General features: G+C 36.5%; 1 protein-coding gene across 1 annotated transcript; it reads left to right on the top strand.

The window, feature by feature from the left end:
• The first annotated feature begins 17,119 nt into the window (after positions 1 to 17,119).
• Positions 17,120 to 17,677, top strand: LOC147791891 (uncharacterized). Its single transcript, XM_087125586.1, has one exon. It carries the CDS (start codon positions 17,120 to 17,122, stop codon positions 17,675 to 17,677), a length of 558 nt encoding a protein of 185 aa, XP_086981712.1.
• The last annotated feature ends 9,753 nt before the right edge of the window (positions 17,678 to 27,430 follow it).

The following is a 27,430-nucleotide window of genomic DNA, read 5'->3' as shown; positions in this document are numbered from 1 at the left end:
ATTTTATTTAATGATATTAAAAGTCATCCTCAACACAGAGGGATAATTAAAAGAAGGGAAATAAGAGATAGGGAGAGAAAGATTGTGAATATAATTGAAATTATCTGAAAAATTTTAATGGGTATTAAATGGTTTGTATGAAAATAATACTAACAAACATATATAAATATTTCAAGACCTAACTAGGCAAAGACTCTAACGTTCGCATGAAGTATAACACATGGATCTGTTGAGTTATGGAGTCTGCTCCCTGTATTTATAGCTTGGTCAATGACTATATCTGGTAAAGCTATATTTGGTAAAGCCATATATGGTAAAGCTATATCCGGTAAAGCTATATATGGTACATAGCTATATATAGTAGATGGTTAAATCTGGTAAAGCTATATTTAGTAGACTGAACCATATATATATCCCGTCCAGTAAAGCTTTGAAATGTACTTTCTATTCTCTGTACTCTCTTGTTGTACATGCCTGAAGTCATCAATAAAAAATCCTTTTAGCCAGAGTTCTCCTTGTAAATTCTCTCTATCCTTTTCTTTGTGATCATCTAGATCGAGCGTGTGCGTTGTTGTGCGATCCTAACAACTGGTATCAGAGCAAGGCAAAATTCACCACGATCTGTGAAGATGAAAAGTTCAAAGATTGGAATTGAGAAGTTCGATGGATCCGATTTCGGTTTCTGGAAGATGCAGATTGAAGATTATCTGTACCAGAAAGATCTTCACGAACCTCTGTTGGGGGTGAAGCTGGATACCATCACCACGGAACAGTGGAAGCTCAAGGATCGACAAGCCTTAGGGATGATCCGGTTGACGCTATCCAGAAACGTGGCGTTTAACATCATCAAGGAGAAGACAACGTCAGATCTGATGAAGGCGCTGTCAAATATGTATGAAAAATCGTCGGCTATGAACAAGGTGTATTTGATGCGTAGATTGTTCAATCTACAGATGTCTGAAGGTGGACGTGTTGCGGATCATATAAATGAATTCAATATGATCATAAGTCAACTGGGTTCGGTGGAAATTAATTTCGAAGATGAAATTAAAGCGTTGATTTTGATGTCATCCTTACCCGAGTCATGGGATACTGTTATTGCCGCAATCAGCAGTTCCCGAGGATCTGATAAACTGAAGTTTGATGAAATTCGAGATGTAGTTCTCAGCGAAAGTATTCGCAAACGAGAAACTGGAGATTCATCAGGCAATGCTCTCAGTGTTGATCGAAGGGGAAGAAGCAAATCAAAGAGCTCAAACAAACATGGGCGTTCAAAATCAAAGAACCGGGGAAAATTTCCAAACAAACCCAACGTAACGTGTTGGAGCTGTGGGGGAAAAGGACACTTTCGGACAGATTGTACAAAGCTAAAGAAGAAGCAGAATCATAAATCTGAAGATGATGATGATTCTATATACACAACAGAAGATGTTGAGGACGTTTTAATCCTTAGGGTGGATAGCCCAGCTGAATCCTGGATTTTGGATTCAGGTGCATCGTTCCATTCGTCTCCAAGTAAGGAATTGTTTCGAAATTTCAAATCAGGAAATTTCGGGAAGGTGTATCTTGCCGACAATAAAACCTTGGAGATTGAAGGAAGGGGAGATGTCTCCATACAAACTCCAGCAGGAAATCAATGGACAAGATGTCAGATACATTCCTGGTCTCAAGAAGAACCTGATCTCTATTGGTCAGTTGGATAGCACAGGCTATGCAGCAGAGTTTGGAAAGAGTTCCTGGAAGATTGTGAAGGGCGCCATGGTTGTTGCGCGTGGCACAAAATCCGGAACCTTATACACTACTGCAGAGTGTATAAACATGACTGCTGCTGCTGAGAGTGCTTCCAATTCAAGTCTATGGCACAATAGACTTGGACATATGAGCGTCAAAGGAATGAAGATGCTGACTGCGAAAGGAGCTTTAGAAGGCTTAAAATCTGTTGATATGGGTCTTTGTGAGAGCTGCGTTATGGGCAAACAGAAACGAGTTAGTTTCACAAAGGCTGCCAGAGAACCGAAGAAAGTGCGGTTGGAAATGGTCCATACAGACGTCTGGGGACCATCTCCAGTTTCATCACTTGGTGGATCAAGGTACTACGTCACCTTCATCGATGACTTCAGCAGGAAGGTATGGGTTTACTTTCTGAAACACAAGTCAGATGTGTTTACCACCTTCAAGAAGTGGAAAGCTGAAGTTGAAAATCAGACCGGCTTGAAGATCAAATGCTTGAGGTCTGACAATGGAGGAGAGTACAACAAATCAGAGTTTATAACATTTTGTGCAACTGAGAGAATTAGATTAATAAAAACAATTCCCGGTAAGGCAAGACAAAATGGTATTGCAGAAAGGATGAACAGAACCTTGAATGAGCGAGCAAGAAGCATGAGGATTCATTCTGGATTGCCAAAGACATTCTGAGCTGATGCTGTGAACACAGCAGCATATTTGATTAATAGAGGGCCGTCAGTACCCTTGAAGTTCAAATTGCCCGAAGAAGTATGGACAGAAAAAGAACTCAAGTACTCTCACTTGAGAACCTTTGGCTGTACTGCGTATGTTCATGCTGATCTAGAGAAGAGAGATAAGCTTGATGCTAAGGCTGTGAAATGCTACTTCATAGGCTATGGCTCTGACATGTTCGGGTATAGGTTTTGGGATGAGAAAAATATGAAGATCCTAAGACACTGTGATGTGACCTTTGATGAAAATGTCATGTACAAGGACAGAGAGAAGATAAACTCTGAGACTACGAAGCAAGTGGGAGTTGAATTTGAGTGGCAAGAAAATTCACACAGTGATGGTACAACAGAAGCTCAAGAAATTCCTGATCCTATTGCTGAAGAACTAGACGTGGAGCAAGTTGCACCTGAGCAGGTGTTGAGAAGATCATCCAGAACTACCAGAGCACCAGATAGATATTCAACCTCATTACATTATCTGTTGCTGACTGACGAAGGAGAACCAGAGTCCTTTGATGAGGCCCTACAAGTGGAAGATTCAACTAAGTGGGAGCAAGCCATGGATGATGAGATGAGCTCACTTGAAAGGAATAATACGTGGGTGCTGACTGAGTTGCCTACAGGAAAGAGAGCTCTGTTGAACAAATGGGTGTTCAAAATCAAGGTTGAATCAGATGGCAGAAGGAGGTTTAAGGCTCGGTTAGTAGTTAAAGGATATTCACAAAGAAAAGGCATTGATTATGCTGAGATCTTTTCTCCAGTTGTGAAATTAACTACTATCCGAATTCTACTGAGTATTGTTGCATCGGAGAATTTGCACCTTGAGCAAATGGATGTAAAAACGGCATTTTTACATGGAGATCTAGATGAGGAGATCTATATGCAACAACCCGAAGGTTTTGCAGCTCCAAGCAAGGAGCACATGGTGTGTAAGCTCAATAAGAGCTTGTATGGACTGAAACAAGCACCGAGACAATGGTACAAGAAGTTTGACTCCTTCATGAGCAAGAGTGGTTTCCACAGAAGTGAAAAGGATCAGTGTTGCTACCTCAAGAAATACACTGATTCTTATGTGTTTCTACTCCTGTATGTGGATGATATACTAATTGCTGAATCAAGTATGAGGGAGATAAACCACCTGAAGGCAAGCTTGTCTTCAGTATTTGAGATGAAAGATTTAGGTGCAGCGAAGCAGATCCTTGGGATGAGGATTTCTCGAGATAGATCTGCTGGCACATTAAATCTATCCCAAGAGCAGTACATTGAGAAGGTGTTGTCCAAATTCAAGATGAATAACACTAAACCTAGGACTACCCCCTCGGCAAATCATATTAAATTGTCAAATGGGCAATCTCCCAAGACAGTTGAGGAACGTGAGCACATGGCATCAGTTCCGTACGCTTCTGCAGTTGGGAGTTTGATGTATGCTATGGTCTGCACTAGACCTGACATAACACATGCAGTGGGAGTTGTTAGCAAGTACATGGCAAATCCAGGGAAAGAACATTGGGAAGCTGTGAAGTGGCTTCTGAGATATCTGAGAGGTACATCCAATACTACACTTTGTTATGGCAATGGCAAAGTAGTTCTGCAAGGTTTTGTGAATGCTGATCTGAGTGGAGATGTAGACTCCAGCAAGAGCACATCTGGGTATATCTACACTATAGATGGAACAGCAGTGAGTTGGATGTCCAAGCTTCAAAAATGCGTTGCTCTTTCATCTACTGAAGCTGAGTACGTGGCCATAGCTGAAGCTGGAAAGGAGATGATATGGATGACAGACTATCTAGAAGAATTAGGCCGGAAGCAGTGCAAGAAGATCCTTTATACAGATAGTCAGAGTGCCATACAGTTGGTGAAAAACCCAGTCTATCATTCAAGGACAAAACACATTAGAAGACGGTACCATTTCACTCGCAGGTTAGTGGAAGAAGGCGATATGTGTTTGGAGAAGATAGAGGGTGCAAAGAATCCAGCAGACATGTTGACAAAATGTGTTGACGTTGGAAAATTAAAGCTATGCAAAGCCCTAATTGGTATGGTGTAGGATCAGTCTCCAAGTGGAAGAATTGTTGAGTTATGGAGTCTGCTCCCTGTATTTATAGCTTGGTCAATGGCTATATCCGGTAAAGCTATATTTGGTAAAGCCATATATGGTAAAGCTATATCCGGTAAAGCTATATATGGTACATAGCTATATATAGTAGATGGTTAAATCTGGTAAAGCTATATTTAGTAGATTGAACCATATATATATCCCGTCCAGTAAAGCTTTGAAATGTACTTTCTATTCTCTGTACTCTCTTGTTGTACATGCCTGAAGTCATCAATAAAAAATCCTTTTAGCCAGAGTTCTCCTTGTAAATTCTCTCTATCCTTTTCTTTGTGATCTTCTAGATCGAGCGTGTGCGTTGTTGTGCGATCCTAACAGGATCAACATAAATTAGAGAAACAATTTGGTAGAAATTCAAACTTGAAACTGATGTCATGGGCTCACATAGGTTGACTTGGAGTTCAATGGACTTTCATTAAGGATAACGACGGAATCACATTGTATGCTATGTATGTTATTTAGTCTTGTGAACGTGAATGTATGCTATGTATGCCATGGATCACATTGTATGCTAGATTATTGTGCTTAAGTACGTAGTCATGTGAATGTGAATGTATGCTATGTTTGTTATTTAGTCTGATGTGATGTGTAATGCATGTAACGATATGTTGTTCTTGAATGGTTATGGCATGATTGTATGGAATGTTTGAATGTAAACAACATGAATTGTATGACATGAAATACGGTAAACTGTCTGGAATCATAACCCTGGATAGGAATATGTATGAAATGTAAATTGAAAATGAGAAGGACGTGAAGCATGGAACTGACAGGGGTTATATGTTCATTAATGATAAATGTAGAAGTAGTGGGGACCTCATGCATTATGTGTGTTCATGCATCTGGGGGGATACCCTTATCCCATCACGAGGGTATGGACGCGTACATCCAATAGCAGAACAACGATTGTTATGCTTTGCATAGCGCTGCCGTGACGGTTACTAGTTTTAACGTGTCCCGGCATAAGGGGCTCCCAGAGTATGCCCACCGAATAAGGAAAGTGGCCCAGCAGTGTGCGAACTAGCTGGTGAGCCCATACTTGCACGTATGGGCTGTGTGTAGAGTATATGGTACACGTCCACAATTATCCGTTAGGACAACACCGTAGGAAAAACGAAACGAAACGAAACGAAAGATAGGTCCCATCATTTCATTGCATGTGATTGTTGCATCGCAACTCGAGACCATGGCACATGCATAGGGTAGTAGTATTTATTTTCTTAGTCTTAGGCTAGAATATGATGTTTTTAACTTAAACTCTTATTCATTTTATTTAGCCTTTTGTTGTATTGTTTTGAAGACGTTTTCGAAACACGTAAGTCCATGGCTGTGTTTTAAGATAAAGATGTTGGGTTTTATGTCCTAAAACTCATAGTTTGTAAACAAAAACATATTTTATTTTCAATAAAGTTATTATTATTGTTTATTCAGTAAAGATTGTTATTGAATAAAGTGAACTTTACGATCATTAATCTAAATCCAATAAACTAAGAACATTCTGGCTATAGTATGATTACTTGAACTATACGTAGAGACATAAGAGTGGATCAAGTTCAAGTATATAGTCAAAATGATCTATAGTATAAGGATAAGGTTGAGTACCTTATTCTGGGGACACTATGGATGCGGCCCACTTTTGTATATGATATAAACAATGTGATCACTAAATTGTACATGTGGAGACATGTGAGTGGGGGCATCCTATGCAATGAGTATTGCATAAGATCGGACCATGAAGAAAACCACTCTCACTTTATAATGTCGTTTACTGTTGAGACTGATTTTCTTTTCATTCGATAACCTAGGTAACTCGGTTTTAATCCTGAGCTAACCATGAACTCCTGTTTATTCGGAATTATCCTTAGATTTGCATGGGTGAGAGTGGCTCTAGTTCGCCGACTCAATAGGCCTCCCATTTTAGGGGTAAGACTGGGTGAATGGCTGGGGACGTGGGGCGCAAGATGGAATTCACTCCTACCCACTTTTAGGGATAGAAGAAAGGTAGTTCCCTTAAGCACTGACTCCAGGTCTTGAACAAGGGGCCCCACCCTCTCATTGGCGTGAGAGGGATTCGGTTTACTGGTTGGACCACAAACCAATTGTTCATTAGAGGATCAGTGAGACATAAGGAACAAGAAGTAACTTTAGGGGTAAAACGGTAAATTGACCCAGCTTTAGTTACGAACAACCTGTGAAGGATCGACTTACTAATCATGGTTATATCAAATGGACATAAATATATCTACAGTGAGGGGAGTGCAACTACTAGGCTATAGTGGAGTGCCCTAGTAGTTAACGAATGTTGGTTAACAAGGTTAATGAGTTTAGCCGGTTAATCTTGGATCGTTGGAGCCCATGATCTATAGGTCCATTAGGTCCCTCTGCTAGCTCATATCGGACTAAACCATAGAACAGTGTGACGAGTGAGTTCGAAGTGTTCGAATTCAAATTAGGGAATATGCGCTACATATATACGATATATTTAACCGCATTTTTGTTTTATTTACGAATTAAACAAAATGAGAGAATCTGAGATATTTAAATAAGATTTAAATATCTTAATCAATTATGTGTTGGAATTGATTGGGATTGGCATTTGAATTAATATTGAATATTAATTAAATAGTTTAATTAATCATTTAATGTTACTTTAATTTGAAATTCATTATTCAAATTAATTGTTGAATTAAAATGAAGAAAGTCAAAATGTTGACTTCATTTAATGGAAAAATGGTTAGTGGAATTTTGAGGTGTCAAAATTTGGTTTAACCAAACTTGCATGCTTGCCAAATAAACCCCACAAGTTTGAGTGGAATTTTGAGTGTCAAAATTTGGTTAACTCAAACATGCATGCTTGCCACATAATCTCAAACATTTGAGTGGAATTTTAAGTGTCAAAATTTGGTGATCTCAAATTTGCATGAACATGCAAATATGACTCTTTAAATAGAGTGATCATGGTACATGGAAGGTCTTCTTTTTCTTGGTGAAAAACCTTGAGAAAAACCTCTCACAAACACTCTCTTCATATATACAAAATCCCTCCCAATTTTAGTCACTCACCGGATTCCACAATCCCGTTCTAAGATCGGAGGATAGTGGAGAAGACACTAGTGGTGGTTCGAAACCGGTTCGTGAGGAAAAAGAAGTTTGAACTACAAAAGGTTAGTATTCAAACTCATTAAGTTTTAATACTTATGAACATGCTAGTTATTTACTATAATTGATGTTCTAAAAGTGCCTAAGATCCAAATTGCTTCCACATGTGTTATATTAACACCATCAAAAGGTTATGTTTTATGGAATTTAAATGAAGTCTTCCGCATTCAATGTTTATGGTATGTATACAGTAGCGACCTTAAATTAAGTAGAAAATTTCGGGTCGTTACACGTCTCCATGAAACGTGATCCTTGTCTTCTAACCAACGTTTTTGACAAGAAATGTACCGTGAGTTTTAGAAACTAAAGATGAAGATCGCTGGACAAAACCATTGTATTAATCCTCCTAAGGAACTAGCTTGCAATAATCTTATGCCAAAAATTAGTCTCTAGTAAAGGATATATCTTAATTAGCACTAATATTCATCTCCTCATTTTGTTAACATTTTATTTATTTGAAGTGCATGACAACTCATGCCTTTCATATATGTTGTATTTCCAATTCCATAATATATAAGTTTATTAATTTTTGATTTTGCATTAGAATATTAGTGGGAATATTACTATCCTTATATCTGTTTCCTGATGACATTAGTTGCTATCAATTGTTCGATTTCGCATTATTTGAAGTGCAAGACTTCTAGTTGATTTAGAGACAATGTCCCACCTATGTAATCCTCATGTATCCCCAACCCAAGTTCATCTTAAATCATGGTATTTTAAATTTAAGGTATCTTGACAATTTCATAGTAGTCCCTCTCCATATATCTCTAAAATTTTGATCATGATTGTAATGCCTCATCCAAGCTGTGGCTCGATATTTTAAATCACCTCATACCTTCCATAATTGTCATTGTATTTAAAAAATTAAAAAAAAAAAAAATTAACTCGTATTAAGACAGGAAAATTTTCTACCTCTCACTACTTCGAAAGCTCAACTTCCGTTAAAGGCACTTATGTTATTCACCAATCAATTTAAGTATACACGTTGTAAACTTTTATGGTTTAACTCAATTTTTTTTTTCCCAAGTGGTAAGGCCAAATCATTTTTTTTTTTTCATACTGATACTTTAATTTCATATTTACCTACTTCAAAGTTATAAAATTTTCTTTGAGACACTACCACCTTTAATATCTATAGCATACTATTATAAGATATTGTCATATATTCTTGGGTCATTTTCATTTCATTTGAAATTACTTACACGTCAGTATACGTTGGTACATTCCTCTTCATCTTTATGGTCATAACACTACGTAATTTATCTATGTTTGAGCCGTCTAACTGAAGCATATAACATTCCTTAGCAAAATCATTTTCACGCATACACTAACATTTAGTAGCTTACTAAAACTATAGCTACTGTAGTAGCCAAAAATAATAATAATAAAGAAATAAACAAATAAACAAATAAAAATAATTATAAAAAAAATATTAGGTTAAAAAAATAATTATTATTATTATAAAAATAAAAAAATAAAAAAAAAAATTCTTTCCCCATTTCTCTCCACTAACGTATCATCCCTTTCCCAATTATCTCTCCTCAACCGATCCCGACAGAAAGTAACAATTACTGCAAAAATAAACAGAAAAACAACCATAGTCACATTTACTTTGAGGAAAAAATGAGAATGGCCTTTAGCCCATTGAAATTCACTTGTAAACAACACAAAAACAACAATTGTCAGATTTACTTTGAGGAAAAAATGAGAATGGCCTTTAGCCAGTTGAGATTCACCTGGAGATTTACTTGAAGATAGATCTGATCTATATTAAATCTTCATTTTCTTTTATCCTCTTTATTTTATTTTTTTTTAGAAATCACATCCCATTATAGTTAGATGTTCATTAAATCAGTGGTTTAGGTTTGAGTTACAAACTAAATGTGAATCATTTATATGAATTCTAGAAAATCACGTCAAATTAGTAATATTATATTAAATTTATATCAATAGCAAAATGAATAGATTAAAAATAAAATTGCCCAGAAAATTTGTGAACAAAAGGAAACACTCGATAAGAAAAAATTTGGAATACATGTGAATAAAATTAAAAGGCAAATACATGCGAACAAAATTAAAAGACAACAAAGTAAATACAAATAAAGAAAAAAAAGAAGTAACATTCCAGAATTAAAAAACTTAAACTAAATATATGGAGAAAAGTAAATACAGAAACCAAGAAAGCACCTAATAACTTGAAATAACTCTATAACTTTTTTATACAACTGTAACCATAGAAAATAAGATTTTTAATGAAAATATAATTATAGATAAATAACAGTAGACTTCTAACCATGGACGAATGTAAATTAGAAAACTTCTAACCATGGACGAATGTAAATTACAAAAATAATTTTATAGAGTTAAAACTTGAAACTGATCTCTTGGGCTCACATAAGTTGACTTAAATTTCAAAGGACAGAATCAAACTTTCTTAAGGATAAATTGGTGACACCAGTCTAAGCTAATCAAATAAGTGGTCTTACTATCGGCATGTTTAGATTTGATGTTGACACGTGCCCCATGGTTCTGCACGTGTCATATATATTGATATATGTGTGAATTGTTTGTGAATCAATATGCTTATGATATGTTATGTATATGTTGTGGTATCTGAATTGTGTGATAATACTTATGGTACGATGTGTTCAATGATATGTTTGAGATAGGATACGAGAAGGATGCACTTCACGTAATGTAACGATAGGAGTAAGATATGTTCATGAAATGTTAAGGTTAGGTTACGTGAAGTGCTATGGATATGAGAGATTGATAAAAACGATATGGTCACGATCGATTGATAAAAGAACACGATTAGGTTATGGGTAGAAAGGGAGGGGATTGTGATAGATTGATAAACCGATAGCGTTAAGATACGTTTATGTAACGATATGACTAAGGTACGTTCATGTAACGAAATGACTGTGATATGTATAAGACTATGATAAGTTAGGGAACGATATGACCACGAAGTGTTCACGATATGATATGATTATGATACAAGTTATGAATTACGGATATATATATGTTGTGATATGATATGAAATATGTTATGGTACGAGATATGTGATAAATTTGTTAGACGAACACGACTCTCCACAATGGTATGATATTGTCCACTTTGAGCATAAGCTCTCATGGCTTTGCTTTGGGTTTCCCCAAAAGGCCTCATACCAATGGAGTTAGTATTCCTCACTTATAAACCCATGATCATTCCCTAAATTAGTCGATGTGGGACTTCCATCATCCAACACCTCCCCTCGAACAAAGTGCGCCTCCCCTTAATCGAGGCTCGACTCCTTTGGAGTCTTAGTCATTTTTGACTGCCTTCGAGGAGGGGCTTGGCTCCTTTTCTTTAGGAGTTCTTTGTTCGATATTTGAGGATTTGAGGATTTATCAATCTATTGGCACGACTAAGTTTAGGGCATGACTCTGATACCATGTTAGACGAACACGACTCTCCACAATGGACAACACGACTCTCCACAATGGTATGATATTGTCCACTTTGAGCATAAGCTCTCATGGCTTTGCTTTGGGTTTCCCCAAAAGGCCTCATTGGTGGACAATATCATACCATTGTGGAGAGTCGTGTTCGTCTAACAAAATTGACATGTTTATGATATGATACATTGTGATGCGATATGTTATGGTATGAGATGTATATGAGGAGATGTTATGTTAAAAACATGGAATGTTATAATATATCTATTAAATTGGATATATACAACATGATATGAACGACATGAAATCACGATAAATAGCATGAAATATAACCCCGTTAGAATTATGTATGATATGAGAACTAAAAAAATGAGAAACGATATGATATGATATGAATGATGAACGATATGAAAAACGATATGATATGTACAGAATGCTAGCAGGATTGTATTAAATGAAAACGGAAAAATGTTGGGACTTTTTAATTATATTCCTAATCTTCCCTATCTGTTTGTTTCCTTCTTTCACCTTTGCTGCTGATCTTTTAATCAATTTTTACTTTTTCTCTAAGAATGGCTAGGCTACCCAGTTTCCTAAAACTTATGTAAAATTCTTTTTTGTTTATCTCTAATTCAAAATTGACCAAATTAATAAAATTAATATCATTAAATAAAATAAAAGCAAAACTACTAACCTCTACCAATGCAATATCTCTTTATAAGCACAACTAAATCTAAATCTTCATCATCCCCTCCAAATCCATCTCCTATAATTTGATGAGGCATTTCTGTTTTCTCAAATCTAACATTTTTGTCATTTCTGTTTTCTCTTCTCAAATCTGACATTTTTTTTTTTTTTGTTTTCGTTAAATTTGGCAAGAATAGTGAGGTGGGTTGAGGATAGATTATTGGGAAAATGGAGCACAGTTAGCCAGAGAAGTGGGAGAGAATTGTTTTATTTATTTATTTATTAATTTATTATTACTATTTTAAAAGTAATAATAATTTTTGTTTATAATCATTTTTGTTTGTTTATTTATTTATTTGACTATTACCGTTTGAGTTCTTAAGGTACACGAGAAGAGAAGAGCGTAGTTGAAGTCATATTCTCCTTAAAATGTCATTGATAGGTCTGGGCACTTGTTACATTATGGTCACCCAAATCGTCATCTTTTGATTTGCAATGAACGAACAATACTTGATTTTGACTAAGCTCATTTACAATTTCTATGCCTCATTCACTAAGTGGTCTCATGTATTTGGAGTTGACTAAAGCTAAGCATGGTGTTCCTTGCATTGTTAAAATCAAAACCATAGATGAAATTACAAAATAGTTTAACAAATAACACTTCATTCTTTCTTTGTAAGTTTTTTCGTTCTTTTAAGTGTTGCTTTGTGATATTCAATCTGTAGTTGAATTACTCATTCTTTTTCTTCTTTAGCATTATTGTTCCGATCGTTATTTAAAAGAATTATGTTTGGCACGTTAATTTCTATAAAAAAAAATCATGTCACACGTAATTTAGTTATAATAATTTTATAAATTTAAATATTTAATTTAATTTAATTCATTGATAACTAGGGATGTAATTTCAAACAACTTTGGAATATATTAATCTCCCTAGTTTAATTTAGAATTTTATTTATTTATTTATTTATTTTTTCTTTTTTCACCAAATTTCTATAACAATCATTTCCGGATTAAAAAAAACTTACAATTTAAGAATTTTTGGGTCTTAAATTTTCAAATGGAATAATAACCTTCTTAAATTGATAATATATATCTTTTATTTAAACTAATTAATAATATATATATTTCATCAATATTGTAACGAATCAGACAAAAAGAGGTTCCTGGTCCGTGGTCGCCGTTTGCTGGAGTTTTCGTTCCCCACGACCCACGACCGTGGTCCGTGGTCCGTGGTCGCCGTTCGCTGGAGTTTTCGTTTTCCACGACCCACGACAGTGGTCCGTGGTCCGTGGTCGTCCTTTAATAACCTTCTTAAAGGGAAAACGAAATGGAGACGACACGGAAATGAAAGAAAATGAAGGAAAAAAGACCCCTGAGCGGCGTTACTGAGGAGAGAGAAAGGTCGCTTGAGTTTTTTCTGGTAAACGGGTGAAGAAGACGAATCCCGACCCGAGACCCGGATCCGCCACACGAATCCGAAACAAACCCAAAAATCGACCCTTGCCTCGGCCCAACCCAATCCACACCTGCAGCCCAAATACCTCATTCGCGACCTGAAACCGCAACTGAGAACCGACACGTAGCTTGTGAACCGTATCCAACCCGTCTACGGCCATCGCCTCGACCCAGCCCAACCCATGCCTTGGCCTAACCCAATCAGTCGTGACCCGAAATCAAAAACTTGCACCGACTCGGACCCACAAGCCCAATCCATTCCCTACAGCCCAAAGACTTCGACCCAAGACCGCCTACAGCCCAAAAACCTCGGTCCAGCCACCTGCAGCCGAAACCCCATCGCGGCCCAGAACCCGTGACCGAGTCCGACCTGTCTTCGACCTGCACAGCGGCCTCTCCTAGTGGCGCCACGTGTCATCTTCTAGCGCAAAACCCTCTCGGCTCCGATGGTGTATGCGGCTCCGGAAACCCATTTCCAACCTATCCAGCATTGTTCCGACCCTTCCAGATTTGAATTCGACTTCATTTATGGTAAAATAGGTCCATTTAAGGCCGTATTTAACAATTTTAAGTTGGAATATGATTATATTGTGACATACTAACAAAAGGTGTTGAATGATCCAATAGGAACCAACCACCAACGATAGTGTAGGATACATACAAGGAGCTAGGAGCGTACGAATATATTTTAAGGAGTACATCGGCTAAGGCCTACCAAGTAAGTGGCCCTACCGTCGTAGGTTATGTAAATGGTATGTTGTATGTTGGCACGTGCCCGTGGCTTCGCATGTGTCATAAATTGTATGTTTAGGATGTTACGATTTAATACGTAAATGTATGCAATGTGAACGTATGTTGTTTTGGAATGATTTGATGTGTGATATAATGTGATGTGATGTGTTATACTATGCTATGTTATGTCTCCTAAATTCTATGTATATAGCATGATATGTATGACATGAAACTACGATAAATAGCATGAAACATAATCCCGTTAGAATTATGCATGATAGAAGGACTGAAAAATGAGGAATAATATGATAGGAATGAAAATGATAGCGGGGTTATATGTAATAATGTTAAGAGCAGAAATTTTGGGGACCTCATCCGTTATGTGTGCTCATGCATTAGGGGATGCCCCTATTCCATCATGAGGGTACGGACTCGTACACCAATGGGCAGGGAGCGATCATTATGTTTTACATAATGTTTCCGTGACGGTTACTAGTTCTAACGGGTGTCCGGCCTAAGAAGTCCCAAAGTATGCTCGCCCGACAAGGAAAGTGGCCCAACGGTGTGCGAACTGACTCGTGAGTCCATACTCGCACTTATGGGTTGTGTGTAAAGTATATGGTACACATCCAAGTTACCCGTTAGGATAGCATCGTAGGAAAATAGTTTGAAAGGATAAGTCCCATCATCTCATTTGTATGTTCTTGCTGCATAACTCCGATAGGGGATCGCTTACTGAGTATTCTTAAAATACTCCAGTCTCGTGCCACTACATTTTCAGATAAAGGCAAGGCACTCATGTGAGATCGACGGAAGCATCGCAAATCCCGTGACCATAACACATGCATAAGATAGATTCTCATTTCAAATTTAATAGTATAGGTTAGTATGGTTGAATTGTATTTTACATTCATAGTATAGGTTAGTATAGGTTGAATATATTTTCATTAATAGTATAAGTTAGTATAAGTTGAATTGTAATTACATTTAATGAAAAATAGATTAAAAAAATTTATTATTTATTATGCATTGATAAGATTCTTTTTTAAAATATAATTTTTGGAGTTGTTTCATATATTTTTTCTAAATTTGATCAAAATATTTTACATCTAAGTGTACTTTTATCTTAAAATGTTTTCAAATTAATATTGGTGCCGGATGATGAAAGTATAGAAATTACATGATATGTATAAATTTATATAAAAGTTATCGGAAGATAATATTTCCAACGATCCATCCTCAACCACGACATACTTATCCTAGTTTTCCCAAGTACGCACAAACTCATCTACATTTTTAATAAGATTCTCCAAATAAATGCCATTGTCTCTAGCATCCCAATTGCAAGTCGTGTAGGCGCATCTATAACCAAGCCAATCATGTTTCTCCGGCCAAAATACTTCCATTGACACATGCTTATTCGATGAGGTACGTAGATTACACCAAAAAATGGTGGTTGATAAAATATTTACTTTGAATTTCCACGAGAAACTTTGACCTACTTGAAGCGTTTGATCACCCAAGTCATCATCTTTTGATTTGCAGTGAACTAATAAAGTTTGACCTCGACTCAATTGGTTAGTTACCGTCACCTTCCATTTTGTCAATGGCACTGTATACTCTTTTGAGTCTTCAAAAGATGGTTTCTCTATCGCTGCCGTTATCACTAGAAGATATGAAATGATACAGAAGTTTATCAAAAGATTCATTCTTTCTTGAACTCTAAATGCTTTGTTTTTTTAGTTCGATCAAATGTTCCCTTCTTATAATATCCACTAAAAAATGGTTGAAGAGATTGATTTGGATTGATACCAACAAAAATTTATTTGAATTTATTTGTATTCACCAATTTATTATCCTCTTAATTGGTAGGGTTGAAAGTATCTGGTTGTCAAATGCATTCAACAATTGATTACCGGAACAATTTTTAAAATGAGACAAAAAATTTAAAAATTAAAAATTTAAATTATATAGAACAAACTACATATAATTATATAGTGAAATATTAATTTTTCTAAATTCATTGATTTATAAAAAGATTAAATATTGTGTGATCTAACTTATACAAATATTGGGGCTCTCATGTCTTTATATTGACGATTTGCATCCAATCATTGTAGTAATTATAAAGTGAATTGTATCAACAGTGTTACAAAAATAAAACATTCAACTTTATACCCATACTATAGACCCTTTATGTTATTTCTTAGCTCTCATGTCTTTCTTGTTAATCAAATATCTCAAGGCAAGAACACTTCACATTTTGGAATTAAAAAAGAACAAAATTTCTATTTTTTAGCTTTGTTGAGAGCTAAGATTTTCTTTGCAAATTCTTGTGTTTAGAACTTGTATGCTAGAGTCATTCAAGTGGTATTGATCAATCTTGCTTGTGGAGTGATTCGAATCTCAAATAAGTGTTCTTGCATTGAGATATTTGAACAAGAAGAACCATTCAAGCTAGACATGATCGATCTTGCTTGTGGAGTGATTCGTATCTCAAACAATGTTCTTGCCTTGAGATATTCGATCAACAAGGTAATCCGAATCTTACTCTCCTTGTAGTGATTCCTTATCTTATCATTGGTATCAGAGCTTCAGGCTCAAGATTGGATATACGTTTCCTTTGCGTTTATTTTTTTCTCAATTTGATTTTTGTTTATTTTTATTTTTTTTTAGTTTTTTTAATCGACCCAAGGTTTAAAATTCAATCTTGGTTCTATTTGTTAAAGATCACGTGTTTATTTAGATTGCTGTAATATCTGATTAAATTATAGTTAGGAGTTGATTTGTTTTGATTTGATTTAGTTTTTGATTTGTTTACCAGTTTCTTAGCAGATTTTATGCTTAGCTAGATTTTCTAAATTTGTTTTTGTATTCTCAATATATATACAGAGCTTTCTTGCTCTTCATAATACAATGTTCTCATCAACCATTCAATCACTCACTCTTTTACTAACAATTGGTATTAGAGTCGTCTTCTTAAGAAATCTGTGAGAACAAGATGGAAGGAGAATGAAGTTTTTTAACTGTTGCACCACCAGTCTTCGATAGAGACAATTATATAATGTGGGCAGTTCGTATGGAGACATATCTAGAGACCTTAGATCTTTGGGAAGCAACAGAAGACGATTACGAGGTCCCTCCACTTCCAGCAAATCCTACTATAGCACAAATAAAATTACAGAAGGATAGGAAGACAAGAAAATCAAAGGCAAAAGCGTGCCTATTTGCATCTGTATCTCAAATGATCTTCATGCGAATAATGTCCTTCAAAACAGCAAAGGAAATCTGGGATTACCTCAAGGCTGAATATGAAGGAGATGAGAGGGTTCGTGGAATGAAAGTTCTCAATTTGATTAGGGATTTCGAGTTGCAGAAGATGAAGGAGTCTGAGTCGGTGAAAAAGTTCTCTGACAGGCTTCTCAACATTGCCAACAAGATGAGATTGCTTGGTTCTGTGTTAAATGATTCCAGGATCGTTGAAAAGCTGCTAGTCACTTTTCCAGAGAAGTTTGAAACCACCATTACTACTTTGGAGAACACCAAAGATTTGTCAAAGATTTCTCTTACAGAGCTCTTGAACGCTTTACAAGCACAAGAGCAAAGGAGGTCTATGTGGTAAGAAGGAGTGATTGAAGGTGCCTTACCGGTTAGGCATCAAGACAATCACAGGTATAAAAACAAGAATATTTTCAAAAACCAATCGACGAATGGAGATTCATCTGCAATTATCAGAAGACAAAAGGAGGAGGTTTCAAAAAGTCCTATCCACCTTGCCGCCATGGTGAGAAGAAAGGTCATCCACCATACAAGTGTTGGAGAAGACCTGACACCAAATGCTCCAAATGCAATCAACTTGGACATGAAGCTGTGATCTGCAAAGTCAAAGGTCAGGTGAAAGAAGTAGATGCACAAGTAATTGATCAAGAAGAAGATCAATTGTTTGTGGTCACTTGTTTCTCAAGCAAAGAATCAAGCGAAAGCTGGTTGATTGATAGTGGATGCACAAATCATATGACATATGACAAGGAGTTTTTTTGAGGAATTAAGAGACATTGAAGTTAAGAGAGTGAGGATTGACAAGTGAACACTTGGAAGTCACAGTAGCTATAACAAGTTATAAAGGTACAAAATTTATTCCAGATGTTTTATTTGTACCTAAAATTGATCAAAATCTCTTAAGTGTTGGTCAGTTACTTGATAAAGGCTATACAGTGTTGTTTGAGAATAAGCAGTGCTTGATCAAAGATGCTAGTGGCAAAGACTTGTTCAATGTCAAAATGAAAGGAAAAAGCTTGCTCTAAATCTGTAACGACCCTAAATTTTCACATATCTAGAGTCGCCACTAACGTCTCATGCTTATCTCTAATGCAAAATAAAAATTTAAGAATGCTCATCTTTATTAGTGGAAAAATTTAAAACTTCAGAATACGTTCAAACATTGGAAAACACAGCCGGACTTACGTGTTTCAAACATCATATTGCCACAAAGTGCATCAAACATACCAAGTACGTCATTCATCAAAGTATGTATATACTGCACATCATCATGTATATACTACACACATCATCAAGGCCACTTACTTGGTTGGCCTTGGCCGAAGTACTCCTTAAATAGCTAAACTAAACTCCCGTTCCGTGAGAGCTGCTTCCTACGTTGCCGGAGTTGGTTTCCTATCACACCGTTCACCACTGTCCGTTAGTATTATACAATTAATTTACCTATAATTCAATAAATGTGAAATACGACTCTAAAACGGCCTCGGATACCTTAATTGGGGCCGAAAATAGATCCGGGAGGGTCGAAACAGTGGAAACTAGGCTGAAAAGAGGTGAGCTGAGCCGAACAGCTGCTGGGAGCCGTCGGAGGAGCCGCTGGAACGTCACTGGAGGGAGCTCGAGCCGTTTGTGCCGAGCCGAGCCGAGGGACCGCTTGCGCCGCTATGTGACACGTGGAAGCAACAGAGCGAGCCACGTCGTGCGATAGCGTCGGGTTGAAGCGTGGGTCGCAGTTCGATTCGGGTTGTGGTCTAGGTCACGGGCTGCGGAAGGCTACTGGGCCAAGACTAATCGTTGGGCCTCGGCTTACTGGGCTGGGCCACAAGTGTTTGGGTTGCAGGCTTGCTCGATTGGACCGTGGGTCTAGTCTCGGGTTGGTTCAACTGAACCGTAGCTTCTGGGCTGGTTTGAGGTTTGGGTCGCTGTAGTTGGGTTAGGCCGAAGGCAGAGGCCGAGGGAAAGAATGGGCTAGCTCTCTCGAGTTTTGGGTTCGGGTTGACCCGGATCCGTGGATCTCGTCTTCCTTACCCAACTTCGGCCGATTTTTCAGCGATTTTCTCTCTCCTTTGCGCGGCATTTCCGTTGTCGATTTCGGTCCTCTTTCTTCCTTTTCCTCTTTATTTGTCGTCCTTCTTTTTTTTCTGAGAGTTTTGCGGCCTAAAAGTTCCTAAAACCACATATCTAAGATCGATTAAGAAAACTCAATTTTCCGACCTCGGTTACCAACGACGGTGCTTACGAAAAAGCACAAAACGCACCTTGAGTTATTGTGCTTTCGTTACGGATCCTTCTCATGGTGGTAACAGATTGTTTGGTGTTTGTTTTCGGGTGGTTTGAGGGTTCTTCGGAGAAACTGGATACTCGCTGACGTTTATCTGAAATCTCTCTCTCTCGTATTTTCTTTCTTTTCTCCCTTTGCAGGTATTATGATAGGTGCTGGGAGTCGTGGGCTGAAGGCTTGGCGTGGTGTGGCCGTCGTTTCGCGTGGGGTCCGTAAAACTCGCGAGTTTTCCAGCGACTGAGTTTTTTTTTTCCGTTTTCTTTTTCTTTCCCGAGTTGTTACAAAATTCGATGAAGAGAGAGCAGATGGCCTTTATATCAAGAGCTAGTGCCATTGAGATTTGGCACAAAAGACTTGAGCACTTTCATTATCGAGGTTTGCTTCAGATGCAGTCAAAGAAGCTGGTAGAAGGACTTGCTAACATTGATGATGACATGTCTCCTTGTCGTTCTTGTAATTTTGGGAAGCAACATAGGCAACCATTTTCTAAACAGGCGTGGAGAGCCTCGAAAAACCTGCAGCTAGTTCATACTGATCTTTGTGGTCCTCAGCGAACACTATCATTAAATGGTAATCTTTATTACATTGTTTTTATTGATGAATTAACAAGAATGTGTTGGATCTTCTTGCTGAAGCAAAAGTCAGAAGTTGCGGGTGTATTTTGGAAATTCAAAGTCAGATATGAGAACGAAAGTGCATGCTTGATTCAGACTATAAGATCAAATAATGGCAAGGAGTACACTTCATAAACTTTTAACAGGTTTTGTGAAGAGGCTGAAATTGAACATCAATTGGTAGCACCATAACTCCTCAACAGAATGGCGTCAGTGAAAGGGGGAATAGATTTATAATAGAGATGACGAGATGCATGCTTCATGAGAAGGATCTTCCAAAACGTTTTTGGGGAAAGGCAGCAAACACTGTTGTGTGCTTGCAAAATCGAATTTCAACAAAAGCTGTGATGGACCTGACACCATTTGAAGTTTGGTATGGTTACAAACCTTCTTTAATGTTCCTTAGAGTATTTGGGTGTTTTTGCTTCACTTACATTCCACAGGTCAAGCGTGATAAGCTTGACAAAAAGGTAGAAGCTGACATCTTTATTGGGTATAGCACTATATCCAAAGCTTACAGAGTTTTTTAACCACACACTAGTCGTGTTATTGTGAGCCGAGATGTTCATTTTGCTGGAAATGAGCAATGGAATTGGGAAGAACTGACGAAGGTGAATCAGATTTCTAATGCACCAAACAATTTAATCTTTTGTAGCACGTTAGAAGAGTCTGAAGATGAACAACAAGAAGAGTCTGAAGATGAACGACAAGATGCTTTAGTTGATGATACACCTGTCAGAGGAGGAACTTTCGGTGATCGAGAAAAACAAAATCTAGGAGTTGGTTGATCGACCTCTAAACAGAAAGATAATTGAAGTAAGATGGGTGTTTAGAAAAAAGCTTGGAGTTCACAGCATCTAAACAAGGAGGGTTAAAGATCACATGTTTGTTTACATTGCTGTCAGTTAATATCTGATTAAATCTCCTTGTAGTTAGAAGTTGATTTGTTTTTATTTGATTTAGTTTTTGATTTGTTTATTGGTTTCTTACCAGATTTTCTGTAGATTTTTAGATAGATTTTTTAAATATCTTTTTGTATTCTATATACATATATAGGGAACCTTCTTGCTCTTCATAATACAATCTTCTCATCAACCATTCAATCACTCACTCTTTCACTAACACTATTGAAAATTTTGAGAGGTGATATGAGAGCTTCATTTGTGTAAATGAGTGCAAACAAAGTGACCTCAAATTCCTTGAGTGCATACACGTGATAGAGTGTTGTGGGGTCCTTTGTATTTCCATAACTTATTTTTGCAGCAAAGTTTCACAAATAGATTCAAGGACGAATCCCTTGAAGAAATGGAGAATGATATGAACTAAGAGACATCAATCATATAATATACTTCAACAAAGATGTGAAGAAAATGAAGTTGAAATTATCAAAAGATATTTCAATTCATGTCACATTGAAGAAGAATTGAAGTTTCATTGTTATAAATTTTAGGTGGATTACGATTTAGAGTTTAATATATTTTAAAACTTTTTATTTAATTTAGGTTACATTTAGATAATGGTTAATTATGGCCATAAAGTATGAATGTTAAAACTTTTGGAATACCTTTAATAGTTTGATTTTTTAGGCTAAAACCATGTATGTTGTGTATTTGTAGGTAGACTTGGAAAATATAGTAAAAGAAGCATTTGTGTTTTTCTTTAGCCAATGGCTAAGTTTCTTTGCAATTCTATGTAGTCTAGGTTGCATGTAGAATCATTCAAGCTCGACATGATCAATCTTGCTTGTGGGGTGATTCGAATCTCAATCAAGTGTTCTTGCCTTGAGATATTCGATCAACAAGGTAATCCGAATCCCCTTGTAGTGATTCTTTATCTTATCAGGACCTATCATTTCAATCTATTTTTCTACGGTACTATCATTTTGGGTAGCTTGGATGTGTATTATATACTCTACACACAGCCCATACGTGCGAGTATGGACTCACCAATCAATTCGCACACCGCTGGGCCACTTTCCTTGTCTGGCGAGCATACTCTTGGAGCTTCTTAGGTCGGACACCCATTAGAACTAGTAATCGTCACGGCAGCATTATGTAAAACATAATGATCGTTCCCCTGCCCATTGGTATATGCGTCCGTACCATCGTGAAGGAATAGGGGTATCCCACAATGCATGAGGTCCTAATATTTTTCCATTTTCAATATCATTTAAATATAACCTTGCTATCGTTTTTCATTCATATCATACTATTTCTCATTTTTCAGTTCTCATATCATACATAACTTTAACGAGGTTATATTTCATGTCATTTATCGTGATTTCATGTCATTCATATTATGTTGTATACATACAATTTAGGAGACATAACATAATGTTTCATGCTTTTAACGTAACATTTCATCATATACATATCATACCTCACACACACACACATATAACTTATCATAGCCTTAACGTTCTTATACATATCACAGTCATGTCGTTACATGAACATACCATAGTCATATCGTTACAAGAACGTATCCTAACACTGTCGTTCTATCAATCTATCATAATCCTATCACTTTCTATCCATAATCTAATCGTATTCTTTTATCAATCGATTGTGACCATATCGTTTTTATCAATCTCTCATGTTCATAGCACTTCGATACGTAACCTAACCTTAACATTTCATGAACATATCTTACTCCTATCGTTATATTATGTTTAGTGCATCCTTCTCGTATCATATCTCAAACATATCATTGAAAACATTGTACCATAAGTATTATTATACAATTCACATATTATAACATATACATAACATATCATAAGCATATTGATTCACAAATAATTCACACATATCAATGTATATGACACGTGTAGAACCACAGGGTACGTGTCAACATCAAATATAACCATGCTAAGAGTAAGGCCACTTACTTGAGTAACTTAGGCTGGTGTCACCAATTTGTCCTTAATAAAAATTCGATTATGTCCTTTGCATCCAAGTCAACCTATGTGAACTTATCATATCAATTTCAAGTTCAATTCTTTGTATTTTATAATGCTCAAGTGTTAGACTTGCTAGCTTCAAACTTTGTCTTAAAATATTATATATATGTAATCACAAGAAGGCATGAAAAGATGTTTTCAGCCGTGTTTAAAAATATTCATTTTATCACAAACTTGGAATGGTTTGTTTCTTTCTTATATTTCCAACCGATCCAAATATTATTGGTAACTATTTTACCAATTATGGACAATTTAAAAATGGTAAGAGATAAAAATAAATAAATGAAAAAGATCTCAAATCTCATTCACATCAGTCTAGGATATTCAAATTTATATATGGAAGGAATGAAAAAAATGGATTAAAAAAATTTATTATCATTTATCTAAAATCGAATGATATTTTTTATTTAAATTCTGGTCGTCACTATATACATATCATGAGGATTGAATGTGTAAATACTTCATTTAAACTTTCATAAAACATCACATCCACCTTAAAACACAGTTATGGACGTACGTGTTTTGAAAACATCTTTAAAAGCGACATAACAAAATACTAAATAAAATAAATAAACGTTTAAATTAAAAACATCTTATTCTAGCCTAAGTCTAAGAAAATAAATACGACTACCCTTTGCATGTGTTATGGTCTCGAGTTGCGATGCCGTCGTCAGCATTAAAAGCAATTCCTTGCCTTAACCTGAAATAGAAGTAGCACGTGACTTGAGTATTTAAAGAAATACTCGGTAAGTGACCCCACTATTGGGGTTAAATGCAAGAACACGTGAATGCAATGACGGGACCTATCCTTTCAATCCATTTTCCTGTTGTAATAGCCCAAATAAATAAATAAATAAGTAAACAAATAAAAATAATTATAAGAAAAAAAATTACTGTGAAAAAATAATATAAACGAAAAAGGAGAAACAAGCTCTCCCACTTCTATCCACTACCTCTCATCCCTTCCCCTAATTATCTCTCCTCAACCCATCCTTGGGCCCAAAGTCACAAAAAGAAACAGAAAAACAACAATAGTGAGATTAAGAAAAACGAGAATGGTCTCTACCAAGTTGAGATTCACCTGTAGATGAAGATTTACAAGAGATCTGATCAGTATATATTAAATCTTGATTTTCTTTTATCTTATTTTTTTTAGAAATCATAGCTTATAGTTAGATGTTCGTTGAATCATTACAATGGTTTAGCTTTGAGTTAGAAACTAAATGTAATTCATTTATACGAATTCTAGTAAATCAGGTTAGATTAGTAATATTTGATTAAATTTATATCATGGAGATAAGGAAAGATTTGGAAACATCATCTACTAGAAATTTGGAATACATGTGAACAAAATTAAAAGGCAAGAGAGACAAAGAAAAAGAAGAAGGAAGATTCCATAATTATAAAAAAAAAAAATTAAACTAAATATAGAGAGAAAAGTAAATACCCCATGAAAACACAAGATAACTTAAAGAACTCTGTCACTTTTTTATACAACAGTAACCATATAAAATAAGCTTTTTAATAAAAATATAATTATAGATATATAACATTTAAAGACTTTTAACAATGGGCCAAGAGAAATAAGTTTATAGAGTTAAAACTTGAAATTGATGTCATGGCTCACATAAGTTGACTTTGATTTCAAGGGACAGAATCAAACTTTCATTGAGGATATATTCGTGACAACAACTTAAGCTAACCAGGTAAGTGACGTTACTATCGGCATTGTTATATTTGATGTTCACACGTACTCGTGGTTCTGCACGTGTCATATATACTGATATGTGTGAATTATCTATGAATCGATATGCATATATTATGTTGATGTATATGTTATTTTATGTGAATTGTATGATAATACTTACGGTGTGATGTGTTTAATGATATGTTTGAGATATGATACGAGAAGGATGCACTAAACATAATGTAACGATAGAAGATATGTTCACGAAACGTTAAGGTTAGGTTACGTCTTGAAGTGCTATGAATATGAGAGATTGATAAAAGAATATGGTTAGGATATGGGTAGAAAGAGATGAGATTATGATAGATTGATAGAACGATAGCGTTGGGGGTACGTTCATGTAAGGATATCACTATGATAGGTATAAGAATATTAAGGCTATGATAAGTTAGGGAACGATATGACCACGAAGTGTTTACGATATGATATGATTATGATACGACATGTGAATGATGAATGTATATATATTGTGATATGATATGAAGACGATATGAAAATGTTATGGTACGAGATATTTGATAAATTGACATGTTTATGATATGATATATTGTGATGCGATATGTTATGGGATGATAGGTATATGATAAAGATTATTATGTCTGGAAGCATGGAATGTTATGATATGATACACGTATGTAATTGGAATGATATGATATCATTGACATGCAAAACGACGAACTATCATGAAATACAACCCCAGCGTATGCATGAAAGATATGATAAGTGATATGAAAAATGATGTGAGATGTACGGAACGCTAACGGGGTTGTATTAAATGATAATGAAAATGAAAAAAGGTTGGGACTTCATGCATTATTGTGTGCTCATGCATTGGGGGATACCCCTTGCCCTTCACGATAGTACGGACGCATACATTACGAGGCAGGAATACGATCATTATGGTTATCATAATGCTGCGATGACCGAGCAGGAATACGATCATTATGTTTATCATAATGTTGCGACAGTTAGGCAGGGGTACGATCATTATGTTTAACCTAATGCTGCCGTGACGGTTACTAGTTCTAACGGGTGTCTGGCCTAAGGAGCTCCCAGAGTATGCTCGCCTGACAAGGGAGGTGGCCCAGCGGTGTGCGAACTAACTGGTGAGTCCATACTCTCACGTATGGGTTGTGTGTAGAGTATATGGTACACATCCAAATTACTCGTTAGGACAGTACCGTAGGAAAATGGATTTAAATGATAGGTCCCGTCATTGCATTCACATGTTCTTGCATTTAACTCTCAATAGTGAGGTCACTTACTGAGTATTTTTTAGAATACTCAAGCCACGTGCTACCTTTATTTCAGGATAAGGCAAGACATTCCTATACGGCTGACGACGGCATCGCAACTCGAGACTATGGCACATGCATCGGGTAGTCATATTTATTTTCTTAGACTTAGACTAGATAGGATGTTTTTAATTTAAATGTTTATTTATTTCACATGCATCGTTCGCGGCTGACAGACCGGTCTGGCTGAACAAAAAATGCAGGTGGGCTTGGCTGGGTGTGTCGGCGTTGGACTAGGCTTGCGGGTTTTGGGCTGAAGCGACTGGGCTGACTAAGGTGTTTGGGTTTGGTTCGGGTTGCGAGATCCGACCCTCGGGTCGGACTTCGTCTTCTTCACCCAGTCGCCTGTGCGTTTTTCTGGCGACTTTTCTCTCTCCTCGTTAACGTCGTTTCGACATCTTTTTTTCCTCCTTTTTCCTCCGTTCCAGAGTCTCTTCTTCCCCCTAACCCCATTTTTGGTATAGATCTGGTTTGTAAAGGCCTCACACTCCCGGATCCGGAGAAGTTCGAAAATCTGACGTTCCGTCTCCCTTGCCGACAGTGTTCAACGTCTAAATCTACCCCTAATGTGTGTAAAACATTCTGGGATTACTTTTGTTACGTAAAATGGAGGTTTGGACGAGGATTTCGTATTGTTTGGCCTCACCGGAGTTTAGTAGGGTTTTTCTATTCCTCTTCATTTTTCTCTGGTTTTTTGTTCTTTGCAGGTAGTTTTCAGGGTGGCTGAAGGTCGAGGTCGAGTTCTGTGGCATCCCATCCTTCGGGCCGCCCTTTATGGGTCATGTGCGAGCGAAAACTCCAGCGTTCGCCGGAGATTTCTGTTCTATGACGACCCCCCCCCCCCCTTTTTTTTTTAATTTATCCGATCCGTTACATTACTTATCCCTAAAAAGAACTTTCGTCCTCGAAAGTCTCGAACTCGTGGATCAACTCAGGAAATTTTTCCTTTATTTCCTCCTCTCGTTCCCACGTAGCTTCCTCGATTTTGTGGTTACGCCAAAATACCTTAGCGAAACATATATTTCTATTACGTAAGGCTTTCACTTCTCATGCTAGGATTTTAATCGGTTTCTCCTGTTAACTTAAATCATCCTCGATTTCGAGAGGTTTGTAGTCTATTACGTGCGTAGGGTCTACAATATATTTCCTTAACATTGACACATGAAATACATCGTGTACGCTTGAAAGTGAAGGTGGTAA

Source organism: Cucurbita pepo, chromosome 7 (genome assembly GCF_057944985.1).
Source record: "Cucurbita pepo subsp. pepo isolate OVF chromosome 7, ASM5794498v1, whole genome shotgun sequence".
NCBI lineage: Eukaryota > Viridiplantae > Streptophyta > Magnoliopsida > Cucurbitales > Cucurbitaceae > Cucurbita > Cucurbita pepo.
Note: the sequence above shows the minus strand (reverse complement) of the source record. Positions and strands in the feature narration are given on the sequence as shown.